Raw genomic sequence first — 21,161 nt, forward strand, 5'->3', positions numbered from 1 at the left:
GCGTTTTACTGGCTAATAAATACTACATACAGGGTTCAAGCCCCCCAAAAAAGTCTTTTCTTCAAATGTAGACTATTTGACTTAAAACCTCTGTATTTTAATGTCAGTGTAACAGCATGTATTTTACCTATTCAATAGCCATTTAGATTTTTAAAATATCAGATGAATCAAAGGAGAATTATCACAGCTCTGCTGTTAATGATTAGCTGTTCCTGCAGGTGGAGGCTTGGGATGGGGATTCCCAGCAGACCCAGCTTCTGCTCTCACTTCTGGCTGATCATCTGACAGATGACCTCGAAGGGTCAGAGAAACTGCAGAGCTGCTTCTAGAAATACCTATCTGTAAGTTACGTGCCTACATCTCTTTAATCACCTGCTTGACTTAAGATCTTTAGATTTCCCTGAAAGATGAGAGCACTTAGCTTCAAGTCCTTTGGTGTTCTGGAATTGCTACCTCTGAACAGCTGTCTCAAAGTCAAGCCACCACTTAAACCTACAAATACCCGTCTAACAAGGCAGTAAAGCCTACATACATCTTTCTGACAGGATAGCAGAGTTTCCCTGCATATGCCAAGTACCTCAGGGAAAAAAGAATGGTCTCCTGTCACACTTTGGAACCTATTAAGAAATAGCTGCATCTAGGAATCACACATAGCAATTCTGAAATCAGGAATGGTTTAATATCTAACCAAAAACAATTTTATGATTCTATGGCTTCCTTCAGACTCAGTATAATTAGAGCTGACCCTCTGCTATCCTTTGAGGAGTTCTGTTTCAGCTCCCCCTGCCTGCTTCTTAAAATTCAAAGAAATTCAACAGAAACAAGACTAAAGGAAGGGGAAAGAGAGCGAATCCTAATGTTCATGTAATAATGACTGCTGTGCCCAAGTGTGCCATCCCCTGTTTAAGATTACAGCTGTACCTACTAAGACAGGCATGGGAAGACTTGAGCTCTGGGCCTAGAGGATGTGGAGCAACTGGCTGACTGACGCACCCTACTTGGTAGTCTCCCTACACAGGGTTTGTGGCTCCCATGCACTTGGCAGCTCATGTCTGGCTGTCTCAGAGTGAAGAATGAGGAAAGGGGTTCTTTCTACACCTGTTTGTCCTCATGTGTCCAATTTTAAGCTACCTTTTTTTAAAAAATACAACACAGTGACTTTAACTGCCTGCCCGTTAACTGCCCCAAAGCAGCCTGCTGCATCTTTCTGCATGTGTTTTCTCAACAACAGCATCATTCACACACCTATAAGAGTGAAAATAAGTGATCTGAAATAGAGAAAATCTAGTCTGTCTCTGTGGAATGCCTTTTTTTGGGTTGGGTTTTGTTGTTGTTGTTGTAACTATCATATGATATAATAATCCATCACTGTAGATTGTCCATATCTTGCTGCTGAGGGAGGAGCAGAATACCCTTGCCTCAGTGGAAGAATGCTTGCCAAAGAGTACACCTGAATAATAAAGATTTTTCAGCGGCTCTGGGCCACGCTATGTAATATGGGCTTGTGAATGTATTGCTACACTGCTGTTGCACTCCTCCAGTATTTTAACTTCTCTAGCAGCTTCTGGATGGCTGACAGTCAGTATCGGATTGCTAACAGCACTGCAAAGTTTGTGCATTGCAATGTATTCAGTCAGCACAGCGAGGCATTTACTTTCCCTTAACAAGATAACTGGTTGATTAATATACTTTACCCTGGGGTGCACAGCAGATTTATTTCCTTCCCAGATACATGCTGAATACAGGAATGAGGAGTAAACAAGTTTGTTTTCAGTTATTTGTTATTTACTGGAACAATTCCTGAACTTTTTATTCAAGCTTTATTCTAGCAAACTATCGTTGAAGCTAATGGCAATTTTGACTAAGAACTTTAGGAATGGATCATTTTACAAAATATTTTAAGTCTAATGACACAAGGTATCCATGTTCAGGATTTTTGGATTCCAATCAGATGTACTGCATTTGAATAAAATACCTTGGTGATCACTGTTTCTGCTTTTCTGATGCCCAGAGAGGTTGTGGATGCCCCATCCCTGGAAGTGTTTAAGACCAGGTTGGATGAGGCTTTGGGCAACGTGGTCTAGTGGAGGGAGTCCCTGCCCGCAGCAGGGGGGTTGGAACTAGATGATCTTTGAGGTCCTTTCCAACCCTAACCATTCTATGATTCTGTAACAGTGATGTGCCTTGGGTATTTATATAGCCTCCTTTCAGTATCTGAATGCTGTTAAATCTTTTTTGTTTTGTTTATGAAGGCAATGTAGTTTCACAAAGATTCAGTAAAAATTCAACTCTTCCACTAAGAAAATTCTTCACTAAAAATATTTTGTGTGATCACTAAGTAATCTGCTTTGCTCCCTATTTCTCAGTGTCAGAAATATTTGCACTATCTTTATTGGAAAATTATTTTCTTATCCTAAAGAGCAGTTGATTATCTTCACCTGATGAAATTAAAGTGATCAGCACCTTTCCTGCCTGTTTTTCAAAATCCTGTTTAAACAAACAAACTCTAAACAAAAAACCAAAAAGGCTATTTTCCTGGGAAGACTTGATTCTCTTCCATTTGAATCGCAACATATGTGGGAGGAGGGAAAGAACGTAAATGTCAGTGTGTTTTTAAGAGCAGTTTATCATGCTGTAAGTTTCTATAGCATAGAATATCTTCTAATTCTAGATGGACTGAGATTAGAAGGGCTAAAATAAACTAATGCACGGAGCAACGTATTCAAAATATACAGAAACAGAAATCAACTCCTTTCGGAGGAGAGCTAGGGCAAGAACTAAACATCCCTCAAATTCCTATTGAATTCTTAAGACTTACACCAAACTTTCAGGTAGATCTGTAGACCCTCAATAAACCTTCACACAGGTGACTTATGTTTCCTGTTTACGAGATGTGATCACTTATTACATCATCACAGGATTACATATGAGCCCAAGTGTTAACACACTTAACCAAGAATTAACACAATGATTCCACAATTTTCTCTGTGTGACTGGTTCTGCCCAACTCACAGAACCCTACTGGATACACAATCAGTTGTAAAAATATAAATAATTAAATTAATTAGAAAAATAATATCAGTGGCAGAACAAAAGGCACTAGAGAAATTCTAATTGTATGGAGAAATCATCACTCCAGGCATAGATCCACTAAAAGACACTAATCCTTCAATTTAACACCAATACTAAAATAGAAAACATTTCCACTTACAGTCAAGTTAAAATCCCCAATCAAAGCCCTAGTTCAGCAATGAACGTTTCAAGCACAACAAAAGGAAAATATAAGGACAGCACAAAAAAGAAAGAACCTGAAAAAGTAGTCCTGAAGGATGACTTGATGCATTAAGTACCTCCATATGTCACTTCATACTGCATTGGAGACTCCAGTTCAAATCAGATTCAAGGCACTGGACTAAAATTAATTTGATGGCACTAACTCAGCAGACTGTTGTACATCAAAATATTGTGTTGATAATTAGATATTTTTTGTTCATCACTAGTTAGAACTGGGTTACAGCCAGAGTTCATGGGAATACATTATTTTTTCATCTGAAAACAGAACAGAGATTCTCTTTGGAGTCCAATTCTAAATCAAGGCAATTCTTAGAGTGTGCCTTTGACACACCAGTGTCCAATTCTGCATGGCACGGGGGAAGTAAATTTTTTTTTTTTTTTATGATTCATACCCAACTGAAAGCCAAAAAGTAAATGTTGGGCCTGAGTCTTTACTGTATTCATCATTTCTACATTCTAATATAAATCCATTTAAATTCTGGCCACCAACTTAAAACTGGAGTCATAAACTCAAAAACCACACTCCACCGGGTACTGTTTTCTCTCTCTACTCTTCCTTAAGATACGTAACAACACTTAAGTTTTTGTGAGGACAAGAAAGCATTTTTCTGCCCCCTTTTTTTTTTTTCCTCCATGTCAGGAACCATTTGATCCATGGTTAGAAGAAATTTTGCCAGCTTAGCTTTCTCAGATAGTGGTGCAATTTCTTTGTGCTGACATGGCTATGCCAGCTACTGGCTACACAATTAAATGCAATTATACTGGCAAGAAAGTCTTCTGCCATTCAAGAACTGGTATAGCTAAATCAGAAAAGTTACTTTTTTGCCAGTAGGAATGGTACTTTTAAGCACAGAAAAGGCTTAAAGCTCAATATATTCACCCCTTTAATTGAGGGCTGAGAGAACTGCTAGTTTCAGCCACAAGATAGTGCATTAATCCAGTGCTTCCAGAGGGAGTCAAATCCTCCAGGAAATAGAGACAGAAAAGAGCCAAGTCCTAGTAAAGGGAAACTTTCTTTTTGGCTTTTTATACTTTTCAATTTTGGATGGAAAAATCCCTTCAAAAGGCTGACTTATATATAAATGATAAAGGTGCAGTAAAGAAAGGATTGTATTTTGGCAGTAGATTTCACAGTTCACCTGTAAGTTTCAGTGCGCACAAAGCACACTCCCAAACTACCTCTGCTAAAATCTCTCTAAAGGCAAGATGACAGAGAAACAATAATGAGCAGGTCAAAAGAGACTCTTAGGGATTCTACAGTCATTAGTTTCCTGAAGTGAATTGCAGTTATTTTTATGAAAATAGACAATTCTGCCAAAAAAATCCCCAACTCAGACTACCTGACGTGTAACAGGTTATACTCTCAAATCCAAGCAGAATCTATACTTGGCACTGAAAATATATAAATGCCAAATTTGAGAGGGTAAAGTAAATCTCAGCCATTTTAAAGATGTACAGATAATAGCTAAAATAAAACTGAACTGGGCCTTAAGAATACCAAAATAAAGGCAGGTAAAAGGAGTGTACTCTCCTATTTTCCCTAGCAGGCTGTCCAATGAGCAAATCTCTTACTCGGCACTTGAGCACACTTTTCTGCATTACGTGCTGTACAATGGAAGCTACGTGAGCACTGTGAGTACAATGAAAAACCTAGCAGAAGCATGCTTCATGAAACTGTCAAGCTAGGGAAAGAAATGATTTTCAAGAGGACTGGGATCTCATGAACGAGGCTGAAAAAAATTATATAAGATTGAAAAAAAAAAAGCATTTTAGATAATAAATGGGCAGAAAAATTTTGTATAGCACATACATGGAAGCAAATCCCAAAGCTCCTCCATCAGCTGGGAGAAAACTTTGATTTCAGTAGCTGCCAGCCTGCATAAACGTACATGGTAACACACTGTTCTAAAGCAGATTTCTTTATGAAACTATAGTACCAGCTCTGAGAAATAAAGATGGTTATGTATATATTCAGACACTATAGCAACAAGAACCTCAAAATGGATAGAACAGCTCTACTACCAAGTTAGCACAAATGAAATAAAACATCTGCCTATTTTGAGTGTTTAGCTAGCTATTGTTACTACTGAATTGAGTCACGTCTCTAATACATTCATTCATAAACCACTATAAGAGTGGCAATTATTTTATTCCCTTTTTACTTGATGTGAAGCATGCAAAAGCTAAGTAACCTGCCCAAGGTCACAGAGAAAGTCCCTTTCATTTTCTCCTCCCTGTATCTTACAATATCTGAAATGAAACTGTGATTTATACTGGAGACAGCAGCATCCCCTCTGCTCCTCCTACTCTCTGTCAGTGGGACCATCAGTTCTTTGGGGGGATTGAAACTTAGCTCAAAACTTGGCTCAATACAAGAACGTGTGGGTGTTATCTGGCTGTAATCTCTGAGTCAGATATATGAGCTAATCATGCCTTTTGCCCTTGCACTCTTTGAAACTATGAGCTCAAGATGCTAATAGCCTGGAAGCATTGCATTCTGACTGCCCAGTCCTGGTCTTTGATAACAACTTACTTAAACCAATAGCAATTAAACATATATATATATATACACACACACACAGATAAATAATACTTTCACTACTACATGCAAGGCTTAAATGCCTTTGCCTCGCTCCACAAAATCTTGGTTGCACATCTCTATATTTACAAACAATCTTCTGAAATGACTGACAATGGAGGTAACTGACATATAATATGAATCTTCCCATTCCAAGATGTGCAGCTGAATAAAATTCCGCTCAGTCAGACATAAAATCAAATTACAGGAGTTCACTCTGAAGAGAAAGAACTAAATTTGAAACAAATAAAGCAGTGCTTAATTCACTGTTAATGGGTAAGTTCCTAAAACCACACTAATCATAATCCTAACAGGTAATACATTGCATTGCGAGTTTACCACATCGCTGTTCAGTATGCAGTAGAGCTTCAGTCACGTGAGAGACTTGCCCCACATACAATGTGAGGAAGTATTTTTTTTGCAGTAGGGATTTGTTCAGCAGAGCACTTATCTTTATTAATAATTATACCTTATGGCTATGCAACACATTCTGCTCATACCACATGTGTTCACAAAGACCTTCACCCATCATTGAAATCCCTTGGTTAACACACAACATATTTCTCCACAAAGCCCTGCAGTATTGCTCAACGGTTTAGAAAAGAACCAAAAAATGCTGTATCCTTCAACTGCACAAATTCAGAAGGAAGGTAATGACTCAAACATGGAAGTTGGCTAACTCTGAAGAAACGTTTCCTATGTTTGGCAAAAATGCCATTGGAGTTTTATGGCCCATAAGTATTCAAGATGTTGGGTTTGGATTTGATTTTTAAGACAGCATTTTTCATCAGCACAGCTGCTCACAACTGTAAGAATGCCCAAGTTAAAGGAGAAAGTATGACCACCTGCTTTGCAGCTACTCTTCAAAGTCTCAGGATGTCCACAACTATTTGGTGTGCAAGAGCTGGTAGGTTATAACCTAAGATGCTGTGGCTACAGGGCACAAATAAATCAGAAATGAGAAAAGAGTTTAATAATGTCTATAACATGCAACATCTTTCTACACCTTTATTAAAGCATTCAACTCTGAAAAGTCACCCTAAAAAACCCAACATTCATCATGTTGCATATTCAATACCTCTCAGTAAATGTCTGATACAAAAATTGTGCCCTGCTGACAGGTTAAGAAAGATATTTTTTGTATGGAATTTTAGAGTCAAGCTGAGTTCTTCCTGTACTGCCAGTAATCAAAATTTTCTGACTTAAACATAGCAAATCATTCTTTTAATCACATAGCATGGACTTTAGCATGCTTTTACAGCTGCATCATTTTTAAAGAACTAACAGGTGAGAAATAGTGAAAAAGCTAATCAAAAGGATATGATCAAATACACATCAGGAGCAGGTAAAGTAAACAGATGCTTTTCTACATGAATCTATATACTGTGATCCTTACTTAGCAAAAATTTCCATTTATATATCCAGCTCATCCTGAAACATTGTTCCCTACATAAACCAGCTTTTATTTAAAAGACCATTTGCAAAAAAAAAAAAAAAAAAAAAAAAAGGTAACAATCAGAAGACAGAACTACAGTGTATACCATATAAATTGAATTATTTTTTCCTTATACAAACATTATGGCTCTGCATGAGGATGCAGCAAGGTGAATACCCTACAAATCAAACTGCAGGTTGCTGACACTGGGCTCAACCATTTCCAGACGTGGGTTATTTCTAAATTCCAAAGGTGTTTTTAACACTAAATATTCAATCCACATAGTTTTTTGTACTCCGTTTTATTACTACACTTTGATGTGAGGGAATTTAAGTTACATAATATGCACACACAGAAATCATAGACACAGACACCCGCAAGCTTCACCTTCAACAAATATCCTATTTGCCAGCATGATGGCCATGCACACATAAAAACAGTTATGTATGGCAAGCAAGAGAAGATCTTTTTAAACCATATATAGAATGTGGAGTGTGGTATTTTGGGCCTTTTATTTACCATCAATCTCACTGAAGGAGACCTTCATTTCAGCATTGTTGCACAGGAAATTGGTACCTGAATTAAGAACGCAAAGGATCTCATTAACAATTCTAGATATAATAATTATATTTCATATGGCCAAACTGACTTCAATCTACGAAAATAATATAAGAATGTAGAGTTGCCACAGAAGGACTGCTGCATAGACAGAAAGATTGTGCCAGTGGCTAGTAGAGTAACGTAGGCTCAAATACCTATTATTTCAAAAATTTTTTTAGACAGGCAACTTAGTACCTCTACATGTCAGTTTTTCCCTTCTAAATCAGGATAATAGCTAAATGGGAGCACACCAAGGGTAAGGCAAGATATGCAGTAGAGACTATGTGAAAACCTAACAAAATTGGGTTTGTGCATGGGTAAAGCACAGCAAATTTGAAGCTATTTTTGCTACATTTTATTTAAGCTAACAAACTATTTCACTGACAGCATTTCAGTGCTATGCAACAAAGATTACATTTTTTCCAAGCAAAGGCATAATACACCATACATTACCTTCAAATGAAATTGCAGATCTACTTTTTCCTATGAAACAATAAAGACAGACAAACCCTGCCTTGATAATAGCTGCTTAGCTTCTCAAGACAGAAGGAGCTTCAGGTCACATTCTACTCTCCGTTAAGGGATACCAAACATAGGCATCAATACTATTAGGATATTTAAGACCAAGATGTTAAAATCATACCTAGAGCTGGCAAGCTGTAGCTATCCCTACAGTCACCAGAGAGGAGACTAATTTCCCATTTTTACACCGATGGTTGAAGCCCAAAGACAGTCCTTTTTTGTTATATTCGATAGCAATGTTTGCACTACAGGAATTTAGTCTATCCTTGATTCTACAACATAAATCTTGTTGGTATCACTGGGGTTAAGTGACATCTGATACAGTTAAAAAAAGATAAGCTATCACAAAAATTACTTTTTGGCAAAGTTCAGCACAAAGACCTTGAAATCAAATATGGCCCAGACAGCAACATATCTAAATCACACAAACTCTGTAGGATTCCTTCTGCCAAAAGCCAAGCTAAGCACAAATGGAATAAACCAAGATTTTCCTTCATGCCCTGGTCACAACAGGCATGTTTAAAAGGACAAAAAAGCCTTTCCAAAACTGACACTGACTTGAAGACTAATCTATGACATGAATAAACTAAAGCAAACCTTTAATTTTCTTTTCCAGAGTTGTCCAGGTATCAGTAACCAGGATATAAAAAAATCAACTAATCAGATGCTATTTGTTCTCTTTCAGTGAGCCAGTGCTGCCATCTAAAGCTATCTAAGGGGCATGCAAAAGAAATTCAAAGTCATACATCTAAATAACATTCAGGAAGCACATCTGAGCAGACAGAGAATGCAGAGTAAGTTGAATATGTTAATAAGACACAACAAAATAATGATGCTGCAGTACCTGAAGGAGCAATTCTTTCTCTATCACTTCACCTGTCTTGCTGATAAGCTGCTTCTGTAGTCTCTGTATTTTCTGAATCAGCTCATAGGTACTTGGGTCACTGGCCTAGACAGAAGCAAAGCAGTCTCAAAAATTATACATTACAACAAGTTAGTGTTTCTTGCTTGCAAATGAAACTCATAATATCTAAGCGTCAAAAAGTGACAAATATAAAAGGGGGGGGGGGGGGGGGGGGCAGAAGTGTTTGGGTTTTTTTAAATGGCATTTATACAAGCAGTCCTGAAACTGGAATCTCTGCTTCTTGAAGATCAGTTGGAGCATGTTCATGTTTAACACTATTACCCTCATCAATCCTCCTCAAAACAACTAATATAAATAGAAGTCTTTCAGAGCTTAACCCCCAACCAACAAAGCAGTGCAAGTACTTCCCACTGTTTTCAGAATTTCAAACTGTGTCAATTAAGTTTTGAGGAGTGGAAGATTTCTATCTTGAACAAAAGAAAGTGTAACTGCAATATAGTCTTTTGAAACAGATTGAGAAGTTAAGACCAGGACCTAGTAAATGTCTCTCCTTCTTCCCTTTTCATTCTTTTGTCACAGATTGCATGTAGAGGAAGCTCTAAGGAGCAAACAAATAACTCTGTGAGGAGCAGCCAGCAAAGCTTACTTTCCTACCACTTCATATCTTCTTGTTGGACCCTTTAATATGGAGCAAACTCTGACTGAAGCTTTTCCCCACTCAGGGATTCACAACACCTCTCTCCCATGTGGTTTCTCTTCTCTCATGTGGTGTCTCTGGTGGCTTATAAGGATTAAATTCACACTCCAGTAAAGGCTCCAATAAAGTCTCACCCTATGCATATTTGCTTGAGCTTATAAGGAACTTGGTATCTCACAGCTCTTAATCCTTTGTCTGATTTTATCTAAATTGACTAATCAATTCAAGTCTAACTGGGACACTAACACAGATACGCATGCAGTGCTCACAACACAACATCATTTCCTGAGAAACCAGGCTAAAAAGAAGTTCAGTCCCCATGACCCACTCAGTCCTTGATTTTTTTATAGCACTGCCCAATCAAGATGCCAATTTATGACAAGTGTAGTGATATGAGGGTGTTTGTTCATTAGGAATTGAACCAAAACCCCATCAGGATTATTTCATATGGATCTTGCCATCTGCTGGCCTTTCTGTGTTCCAAATACAAACCAGTGACCTAGAATGGAAGGATGTCATTTCCCATTATCAGTCTATTCATACATTCGTTTTCCCAACACTGGATGTTTTGACTGGCCTGGTTTTCCTTTGTTACAACGTGCTGCTGGAGATAGTATCTAGATGTCTTTAACCTAGTTCAGCATCCTCTATTTTATCTTATTTCCATGAGAAAAGCTAAACACACAGTTCAGCTTTAAGCTCAGCATGGAAAGATCAGAAACTAACTATCATGCTCGTAAGCACGGTCAAAATATTCAGCTCTGCTGCTGTAGGGACAAGCATGTTACTACTCATTATTAGAGCAGCTAACCAACCTAGGCTGGCATCAGATCAGAGATACATGCGACAGAAATGTCAGCTGGCTCTGACTTACTTTGAAAATATCCAGTGATGCCAATTGATGTTCATATATTTGGTCTGTGCTTTACTTTTTTTTTTAATTTTTCCCCTTCATTTTGCAGGTTCAAATAGTGTGAAAATTTAGATTTGCTGTTTACGTAACAGTTGAACTCACATTACCTGGAATGGCTATTTTTGGGAGCCCACCAGTGTTTATGTGGATGCCTCTTCCTTTTCTTGCAGGTGTAATTTACCTTCTGACTTCATGTCTGTCCATTCCCCAAGTCTACCTGTCCCATGACTCTTTCTAATTCTGGCTTTCCTCGCATACACATCTCTCTAATTGGTGAGAGTAGGATTGTATCTTTCCTGTATCATCCTCTTTCTCATCATCCATGTCAAGGAATCACCTCCTTTTAAATTCACCTTATGCGTTCTTATTTCCTTTAGCATTTGACTGGCTCTTTGCAAATCCCTCTGCAATTTTTCATTGAGAAAGTGACACAAAAATAACACTGATTGCATTGTGCAAGGAAACCATTCAGCAGTTAACCATTCCACTGGTACTATGGAAATTTCAGTCTGCCTGCCCCTCCATATAATTTGCATAACAGTAAACTCAATAGGCTTTGTGCTGTGTCACTGATTTGACAATATGGGCTTTGGGAACTTGAAATGCTGAGACATCACCTCTAATTTTCTCCATCTGTGAACATTCAAGGGATTCTCCAGTTCTTCTTCCAAAATTTTGCACCGAGTCTGTTCCCTTAATAGTTCCTTCCGCATGTGATGAACCTCCTGTCTTAAGACCAGGATAAAACAAAAAGAAAAAACCACATCAAAACCGCATCAATGTGACCAAGGCACTAATAAACATTAACTATTCTCCCATGCATTACAGCACCAGTAAAGTGACTTCTATGATTAATAGTTGACACTGATACCACTGAGCAGGTAGAACCATAAGATAATACAGACATCTTCATTCACTTTAGTAAGAATGGCTCAAAAAAGGGACCTTTCATCAGCTCCTGGGATATTTCTTCCAGAGCCCACTGAATCTCACTGCCCACATCTTCCCATGTACATTAAGGCCAGAAGGACAGTTAATTCATCTAGAATAACCTACAAATTAGTTATGGATTCATACCAAGTTACCCGTGTATTGAATCTGACAGCTTGTATTTGAAAGAAGTTTAAGTCTACATGGCTCACACAATCCAGTAAATAAAACACACTCTAGGACCTAAGTATGATGGACACTGTTCTTTAGAGAACCTAGGTTTGATTTCTTTTTCTCCTACTACCTCTCCTCAAGGAATTTCAGGAGTTATTTTTTGCCAAATTTAAAATTAATTGAGCACTTCCACGATGCTTTGACAACTACAGTCCTATGGTGGGGATGGGTGGGGGGTCAAGGGGCAGGAAAAAAAGAGGCATATTCTGCAATGGTCCACCCCTTATCACTTTGGTGGGTGAATCCTGTAAGTTCTCCAAGGAAAAAGGGGGTGGAGGATCACCACATGCCTGCCCCTCCACTGAATCTTTTCCTGGTAAGCTCAGAGTTGCATTTAGCTCACTAGAGAGAAAAAGACCTTTTTTAACTGTGAGGTTGGACAAGGTTATGGAAGAGGAAAAAACCCACATCTCCAATTGGCAAATCAAGAAAGCTAATTAGCAGCACAAGTGATAAATGGAGTCTTTCGACAGGCAGTTTTCATGATGGTTTTGGACTTCATTAAAGTATGTGATTGCTGCTGCAGTTAGCAAGAATTGATCCACCCATCATGGCATGCATCACACTATACTTCAATACCGTCACTGAGTTTCAATACAGTAACAGACTTTCAGCTGAATGCATTTGGGCAGCAAGTTCAAATCCTATTCCTGTCTGCAGTCAGTCGATGAAAACTGCAATTGCTAATGTTCTGTGCCCAGTTCTCTTTTCTGTTACACCAAATCAGACTGGCATAATTCCACTGGAGTCAATGGCACTAACCATGGACTGAAGTTAATTTGCTCCAGTGAACGCCATGGAATTATACTGATACAGTTAAGCTAAAGACCTCACCCAAAACTGTGGTAGCTACATAGAATTAGTATGATGGTTATCTGCTAAAAACATAGCTGCCTCCCCTCACAAACCAAAACTGATTCTACAGAAAACAACAATAGTTTCCCATCAGCAAAGAATACACCTCAAATACTGGAGAGTTAAAAAAAGAAGGGAAGCATTAAGCCAGAGGAGGAGGAGATAAATCAGATTGGGGCTATTAAACTTCTGTTTTAAAGAAACACAACCTTCAATGAAAATTTAACTAAATCGTTCTCAGAGAGCAAGTCTACATATAAATCTGGAAGGAGAGAGCTCTGAAAATGTGCAGGGGTTTGCTATAAATATGTCAAATGTTCCCCATCCTCTGTGGAGTGCCTAATAAAAAGCAGTTCCACTAATTTGGGCCTTGGGTACCACTAAGTAGCTCACTGAACTATGAACACCTTTTCTGCTGCTGTCTGTCAAGTTTATTCTGTAGGCAGTAACTCACAGTACAAGGGGATATATGGAAACTATTTCAACTTTGGCCAAGATTTCTTTTTTCCTCCTTCTTATATTTTAATTTTCTTAATTGCTGATAAGTTGTTTTGTGAATTTAATCCAGTTTCAGGTCAAACCAAACAATCCCCTCCTCCAAGGTATAATGTTTGTTGATACAAATCTTTACTATGCATAAAACATATTTTTTACCTCAAACACAGAATCATGGATGCAGTCACTATGGAAATGTATTCAATCAGTTTTTCTACCTGAGGTCGTCCACGTTAGCCACACTCTTGCCAAGTATCCCCTTTTCACGCCGAAGTTTTTTGATCTCCAGCTTGAGAATTCGGATATCTTCCATTCTTTGTCGGTACTGGGTTTCACCCTTGTTCAAAATGGACTGCTGGATTTTTATCTTTTCATAGAGCAGAGCCACCTCATCATTGCGCCGAACAAGCTGGGACCCTAGGATATCTCTCTCATTGATAACCTAAGGATGCAGGGCAAAGCAATAATCTGAGTTACAGTTTCTAAGTACAATCCCAAAGTATCATGACTATATTTGTATCAGATAAAATAACATGCATTAAGAGGTTTCACTGTTATTAGTCAAAGAAAAATGGCAAGAGGCTAATAGTTTCCCCTGTAAGGGTTTAGTCACCTGAATAATATAAGCTACATATTCCATTCACTTCAGTATCTTAACATTTTTGTTTCAACAGAACTATAAAGCTTTAGTAGTACCACATTTACAGTAGCTGAGGATCTTGATCTTAAAAATACACTGGACAAATGAGGGAACAGAATGCAGCATTTTTGAAAAGCCAAATTAGATATTCTTACCTGGTCAAATTCCTTGCTCTGCTTCACCCTCTCAGCATCAGCTTCAGCAATGATTTTTAGGAGTTTTCTCTCTTCTGCCTCCTGATTTTCTATAAAGTGTTTTGTTTCCAGAGCCTGTTTTTTCATCTTAAGGAGTTCAGCCTAATGGAGTCAAAGAATGTAGGTAAACTGTGCTTAGTAACAACTTCACGTTATATAAACCTAGGATTAAGAATTAGGATTTTTATTAAAATCTCATACATTCTTTTAGTTTCCTGAGAGCTACATGTTTTGTTAGTTTTTGAGAACAAATCACTAAGACAAACAAGCATGAAGACCCATAAAGAAATGTTGTAAAGAGAATTTTAATATTGTTGTGTTATACACAACAGAAATCTGGATGGATTTTTATCTATAACAATGGTTCAAATTGTAATTCAGAGGCACTTCATTTAATAAAATTTTTTTAAAAAAAGGTCATGTTTGGCAAGCTTTTCAATGGAGTTGTTATGTTATGAAAATCTAGGTGATGTAAGTTCAGAGCCAGGCTGGGATGTAAGAAAGGATAGCTCACCTTGCTGGAAAGGAATCTATGCTATGTAATACAAATTAGACTCAACTTGAGACAGCCAGAATTCATGGAAAATATGGCAGCCAGGCATGGAAGAGCAAAGTTAAAGAGCTTTAGCACTTTTTTACTGGCTGTGCAGATGAGAAGACTGGGAAAACAGGGGCTGTCCCTAAGGCCAGGAGAAGTAATGCATTGTTACAGTGATTGCACACCACTAACAGAAACACTGGAATCTGCCCAATAATTCTATCCTATTGTCATGAACTCTATAATTCAAGGCATGCACGTAGATAAAAACTAATAAGTTCTTCTTGGATTATGAGAAATTTCTGTCATTGCTAGGCAATTAGAGCCAAGATGGAACTAGCTGACTACAGTCCATTTTCACAGACACGAAAACTTTCAAGCCTTGACTCAAAGACTTTGCCACAACTCTGACCCTTATAAAGGATGATGTTCAAGCTGCCTTTTCAGAAAGTGCATCATCCAATGCTGAAAGAATGAGGCTGTGATGAAGGCTGCACCTGCAAAAACATTGATTTAAGACAGAAAGTGTTCCATCTTCATAATAAAATAGCTTGTTCCATTCTTATTTTCTTTAATAAAATTCTCATTTTCCCATATGTGCAACACTCATATCTCTCTTACTCAGTGTTGGATGATCATCAGAATCCATCAGCCGAATAAAAATGCAAGACACTTCATATTGAAATGCAATCAACATTGTGCAAAAGCTGTCTACAAATGTAAAACTGCTCATGCATTTGGCATTGCTGGATAATATTTTTTTAATATATCAAAATTCTATGTTCTCCTTATGTCAAAAAAAATATGGGTGGTAAACAAGAAGTGGTATTAGATGTTGGCAGCAAACATTCATATAACCAAATCTCCTCAGTGGAATGCGCTAACTTAAAATAAATCTGAAGTGCCTTGTACAGTAAAGAACATGAACACTTTAAGCCACACAAAGGCCCCACAGGCCAACAGGACTTTCAATGAGATTAAATATGCTAACAACTACAGTATGAGGGTCTGTGTACATTAGGTAAGAGAAAAGAAAATTAATAAATACAGTCACTGTGCAAGCAGAAAAATGGTCAAGTCTGAAACTGCTGTAAATCTGCACCGCTCATGTAACGTTGGTTCAAAAAGTTTCTAAGAACTGAAGGAAGAAAGAATAATTTATAGGGGATCTATGCCAACATCTCAAACCCAATTCTTGTTTAGATTCTGAAATATTAAGGTAAGTGAAGAAGGTTTTTTAATTTGTTCTAGAGGTGAGAGGAAAATACAAATTTTATAACAGGTATAATTGGGGCTGGACACAGAATGCTTGAACAACAAGAAGTCAGAGATTTTACATCCAGATTTCTAGCAAATGCTAAAAAAAAAAAAAAAGAAAAGAAAAGAAAGAGACATGCATGAACATCTACAAAAATATACAAAAGCACCTGACAGCAGCTCAAACCTGGAGGACCATAGTTCGTACATCTTTCAGATACATATTTTTCAACATTCGGATGCTTTGTCAAACCAGTCTGATCCATAAGCCTGTATGAAGGCCAACTGAAACCAAACGATGTCATTGTAATGGAGCTTGGATCAGACGTCCTCTGTTTCATTTACCATGATTACACATTTTTAAGACCTTTATGCCAGCTGAGGCAAGCATAAATCCAATGTCTGTATAATCTCATTCCTATGAATCTCAGTCCTCCATGCTTTAGCTCATTCTTTAAACTGATTTCCTAGGAACAGCTTGCTTCCTTCACATCAGCACAAACAGGACAAATTGAAGCCGGCTTCTACACAAATAATTGGGTTCTTTTGTGCCTGTGTCAATCAGCTCCCTCTTCGAATTCTCCTCTGCTTTAGGATTCAGTAGAGACACTCAGGTAGAAGACCACAATGCCCTGAAGCTAGTCAGTAATGTGATGTCAGTGTATGGACATACTTGCTAGTGAATAATTGAGTGGGTAAACCATGCAGCAATCATATGTTTGTCAAATGGGTGGCAGACAGTTCTGAGGTGATGAGACAGAATTGGGGACTAGTTAAGGCAGAAAGCTGCACACAGGAAATGAGACGCTGTTTGACTTCTCCATCACTGATAGAACAACTCTGAGACAGATCAGGTACATGAACACAAATCCATCACCCTTTTACAATGCTCTATTGACATCTTGTCCTAACTGTAATGTGCTGAGAAGGGCTGAAAACTCAGGGAGTTATTGCAGCATAGCAATAAACTGACAAAAGCAAACATTGTGGAAAGTGGCAGGGGACTTTTTCAGGGGTGGGAGGGTCGTGGTATTTGTTTCGTGGTTTTGGGGGGTTTTTTAGTGCTTAGTGAAGAGAAAAAATAAGCTGCTGTGGACACAAACTTCTTGAGATTTTTGAGAGCACAGCAAATTGGGCTGAGATATCACCACAAATCTAATAGCTTATCTAAGGATGGGCTACAGCCAGTGCTGAGAAGAAGAACCAGAGCTTCAAGCTCAGATTTCCTTTGATTTAAAACAGATTCTTGCTGCTTTATACCACAATATTAAAATAACTTTCTGTGTAGAGGGACCTACTAAAAGGCACTGCCTAACTCCCAGAAGACTAATGCTTGCTAGTCACACAGAAATACAAGATTGTGAAGTGTAATATAATGGGGTTTGCACTTAAAATAACAGAGAGGAGAAAGTTTTTAAAAAGAAAAACTTGCATTATAAGGCTCTATATTAAAAAGTTTGCTAGAATCACGCTATCCCCAAAATCCACATTTCTGCAAGCAAAATGGAACTTTTTAGTAAATCTTGTCAGTCACCAAGAGATTTAAAGCTTCCCACCAACAATCCAGGACCTTTCTGATTAATTATAGGCAGAGATTAAATTTATCAGATACACAGAAGATTTGTGTAACTAATACCTCTAAAGGGTACTGAGATCTTGTGCTTCCATTACAGAACAGTTTTTTTAAAATACAGCAAAACAACTAGCACAGACCAGGAACATGATGCAGCCTGTGAAATCATGGAAACCATCCTTTGGAAGAAGGCGTATGTATAAAGACGCTTACTTTCAGCGATTCCTTCTCCTTCTCTATTTGTTGATGTTCTAGATGTGCTTTCACAAGGGCTGCTTCTTTGTCCATGATCTCCTCTTTCAATTGATCCACCTGATGCATCACAGTTTTCAGCTTCTTCTTCATTTCTGCTATCTCATCCTAATAGGACAGGAAGTGATCACAAAGAGGGATCAAAAAAGAGCAAGTTTGTGCTTGGGAGTTCAGAGTATTTTGATGTTGGAAAATATAAACACAGTGCTTGAGAGGAGATCTGTTGTACGTACCACAAGACATTACTTTTTAAACTAACAGAACAAATCAGTTTCATTAAATGACAAGGTTTTGTTTATGCCAGCATGAATTTGCAGTTAAAAAAGCCTGTAAAAGACACATTGACAAAAACAGTGATCATCAGTTATGAGTATAATAAGCCATTTAATTTAAAGTGCTGGACACAGGATAAGAACTAGCAGTCAATGCAACTTAATAAGATTCTGATCCTACCCATCTGTTTCCATGCTTCTAGTAAAATGTTTTCAATAAGGGTGTATGCAGTTGGGCACAAATGTTTGGAAAGAAGCTGGTTTTGTGCAAATAAACATGCTCATGAGTAAGATAGCTATATGCCTGCAAGGGAGTACAGGAAATGCTTACCTCCGTTTTGCCTATGTGCTAGCTTGCATATAGGTACAAGAGAGAATCGAGTGTGGTCAGAGATTGAGAAGTCCCTGGTATAAGAATATTTAGCATGTATTTTAAGCTCAAAACACAGAACAAAAAGCCTGGTAGCACTGCAGAAAGATCAGGTCACTAGGACTACTACTCACAGCACAGAGGGGCCTGCCCGTACAAAATTAAGAAACTGTTTCAACTCATTGCAGTGATGGCACATGTTGTAACATGAAATGGAAGCTAATAAATTCAGTGCTTAGACAGACATGCTCTTCTGGATCTAATGAAAGTAGCTTTAGAAGCTATTACTCCTCTGCCAGAGGCTGCCACCTCACTGAGAAAACATCATCACCTTTCATGTCCATACATTCTGTTTCAGCACAAAACCAGGGTAGCTTAGAGCTCTTTCAGCACTGTCTACCAGGGTGTGGATTTACTTGAAAGAGAGTGATGTTCTCGTGCATGAGATGCTTAACACAGTTAAGCAAGATCTTGAGTCATGGCAGTCTTCACAAACAGTACTGAGAAAGTACAGATTAGTAGTCTGACAGTCCTCAATCCTTAGATCCCACACAGAATTGTGTGGCCTTAGATTTGGCCCATGTACAGCAAATTAAATGAACCAGAAATAAATGTAGTAGTATGCCACTAGGCTTACCTGTTTGCATGTTCAGTCACTCCTATGAATGCAGAAATCATATTAAAAGTTGTCTTTGCTAAATAGCCTATAAATCTCTCAATATTGTAAAAGATGAGACAGATTTAAAATCTGGTACCTGGACATATACCCAAATACATTCCTAATTCTGTATTTAGTGAAGAAGAGTAAGAACACACAATTTTTGCAAACAAGTCTCCTAATCAACTTGCTTAAACAAATGAGCTCCTAACACCAAAAGAAACCCCAAGGATGAAATATCAGATATTTATCTCATATTAACAGACTGCCAGCATGTCTTTTCCAAGAGATTTTACTGAGCTGAAGATTATGGTACTCTGGAGACTACTAGCAAGGTGGGCAACAGGGGATCTTTCCACGCTGAGCAATCAAAAAATACTTACATCTAGCTTTATCTAAATAAGCTTGTGTTAATAAGTTTTCCTTCCCAAAAGGAAAAAGAATTTACCATCATTTTTAACACAACCCTCTTTTTTTTTTTTTTCTTTCATGACTGGGTGACCTGCTACTGAACTATGAATGGCTATTTTTTTCACAGCTACACATAATATTGCCCTGGCCAAAAGAACTTTGGGGGTCAGCTGTTTTCTCACACAGGACTTGCTAAAGAGTTATATGGTAAGCCAAGTAAGCTATTAAAGTCTAAATACCAACCTCTAACAACTGGAACCACGAACAGCTTTGTATATACCACCATATAACATTCAAAACCTGAAAAGGCTGATGAGTTCACTGCTTTGTTTTGTAACTCAGCATATAGCTGCCAGCTTTTTATAAGTATGCAATTTATGTTGTATATCAAAAACAAAAAATCACCAGTGTTGCAATTTTTCACCCTTATTTCTGCTGAGAGATTGTTTGGGAGCAGTGAGAATCCCAGCACTATGTCCACTGATGAGAGGCAGACAAAGGTCAAGTAAAGCATCCCACATAAATGGCAAAATGGTTCATTCCTAATCAAATTGTGCACCTGGTTGGATAGGAACATGGACAGTTCATTCTCATCTGCTGCTCAGGCAAAACACCTACCTATTCAAACCAGAGCAGAAATTTGTTATCTACTATATATGTTTATGTTATAAATCCTTATTCTGAAATAACCCAAGGCTGTAAATCACAGCTATCCAAGGTCCCAATCTCTGCCAATTGCAATAGGATTTGTGTAGTATATTAGATCTTTACAGCAGAATAAGAGAGTGTATCCTTAAGTGATCTGTTCTCTTCCTCTAATATTGTTAGTGAGATCCCCAAGGACGAGATATGAATGGAGACAACCATTATCTGAGGAAAATGACACTCCCTGAAAGGAACAAGCGAGGTGGAAGTGTTGAGTTCTGTCAGAAAATTCCACTTCAGCTGGGAAAGCGTCCCCTCTGCTTTCTAAATTATGATTCACAGTAATGTACATATGCATTCAGGGCTAAGGAGGCAATCTTATTCCCCTTACACCCTATTTTCCATACATGCAGACAACTCCTAAAGGGACAGAACAGAGTGGAGCCAGGATGGAACAGAAAAAGTTTCTTCTCTGATAGGGTTTTATGATTCCGTAGCTCGTGTACTCTGATTTTATGCGTGGTTTGAAGCAGAAATATTGCCACATGATGACTGTGAATTCCTATTTCCAGTCCAAATACAAACTCTCCAGATAAATTGTCAGGGACCTAAAATATTAATTTCCCCAAAACACACAGGAATGAAGAAACCGCTTCTGCCATTTACCCAGTGAGCTTTCCTTTTAACAAATTAAAATTAGATCAGAAAAAAACCCAACAAGAGCAGAGAGAGAGAAGCACAAGGAGAAAAGTATCCTTCTACCTTAGCTTCAATCAGATTTTTACTGTACAGGTTCCTCTCGGTTCTCACAACTTCACAGCTATTTTGTTGCTGTTTTAATTTAATCGCAGACTCTTCTATTTTCTTCTCATAGTCACAGATCTGCATTTCCCGTATTTCAATGTCTTTCAGGTGCTGGAGGATCTGGAGCAG

At 38.0% G+C, this 21,161-nt stretch overlaps 1 protein-coding gene across 1 annotated transcript in view; it reads right to left on the minus strand.

Moving 5' to 3' along the window:
* Positions 1-21,161, minus strand: part of CFAP58 (cilia and flagella associated protein 58) — a 58,770-nt gene that overhangs the window by 14,588 nt on the left and 23,021 nt on the right. The window contains exons 10-15 of the mRNA XM_075757502.1: positions 20,991-21,152; positions 17,834-17,980; positions 14,214-14,354; positions 13,637-13,860; positions 11,522-11,633; positions 9,274-9,378 (exon numbers count right to left, since the gene is read on the minus strand). Of these exons, the coding sequence (XP_075613617.1) occupies positions 9,274-9,378; positions 11,522-11,633; positions 13,637-13,860; positions 14,214-14,354; positions 17,834-17,980; positions 20,991-21,152 (891 nt within the window). The remainder of the gene's footprint in view (positions 1-9,273; positions 9,379-11,521; positions 11,634-13,636; positions 13,861-14,213; positions 14,355-17,833; positions 17,981-20,990; positions 21,153-21,161) is intronic.

Source organism: Balearica regulorum, chromosome 7 (genome assembly GCF_011004875.1).
Source record: "Balearica regulorum gibbericeps isolate bBalReg1 chromosome 7, bBalReg1.pri, whole genome shotgun sequence".
NCBI classification, from domain to species: Eukaryota; Metazoa; Chordata; class Aves; order Gruiformes; family Gruidae; genus Balearica; species Balearica regulorum.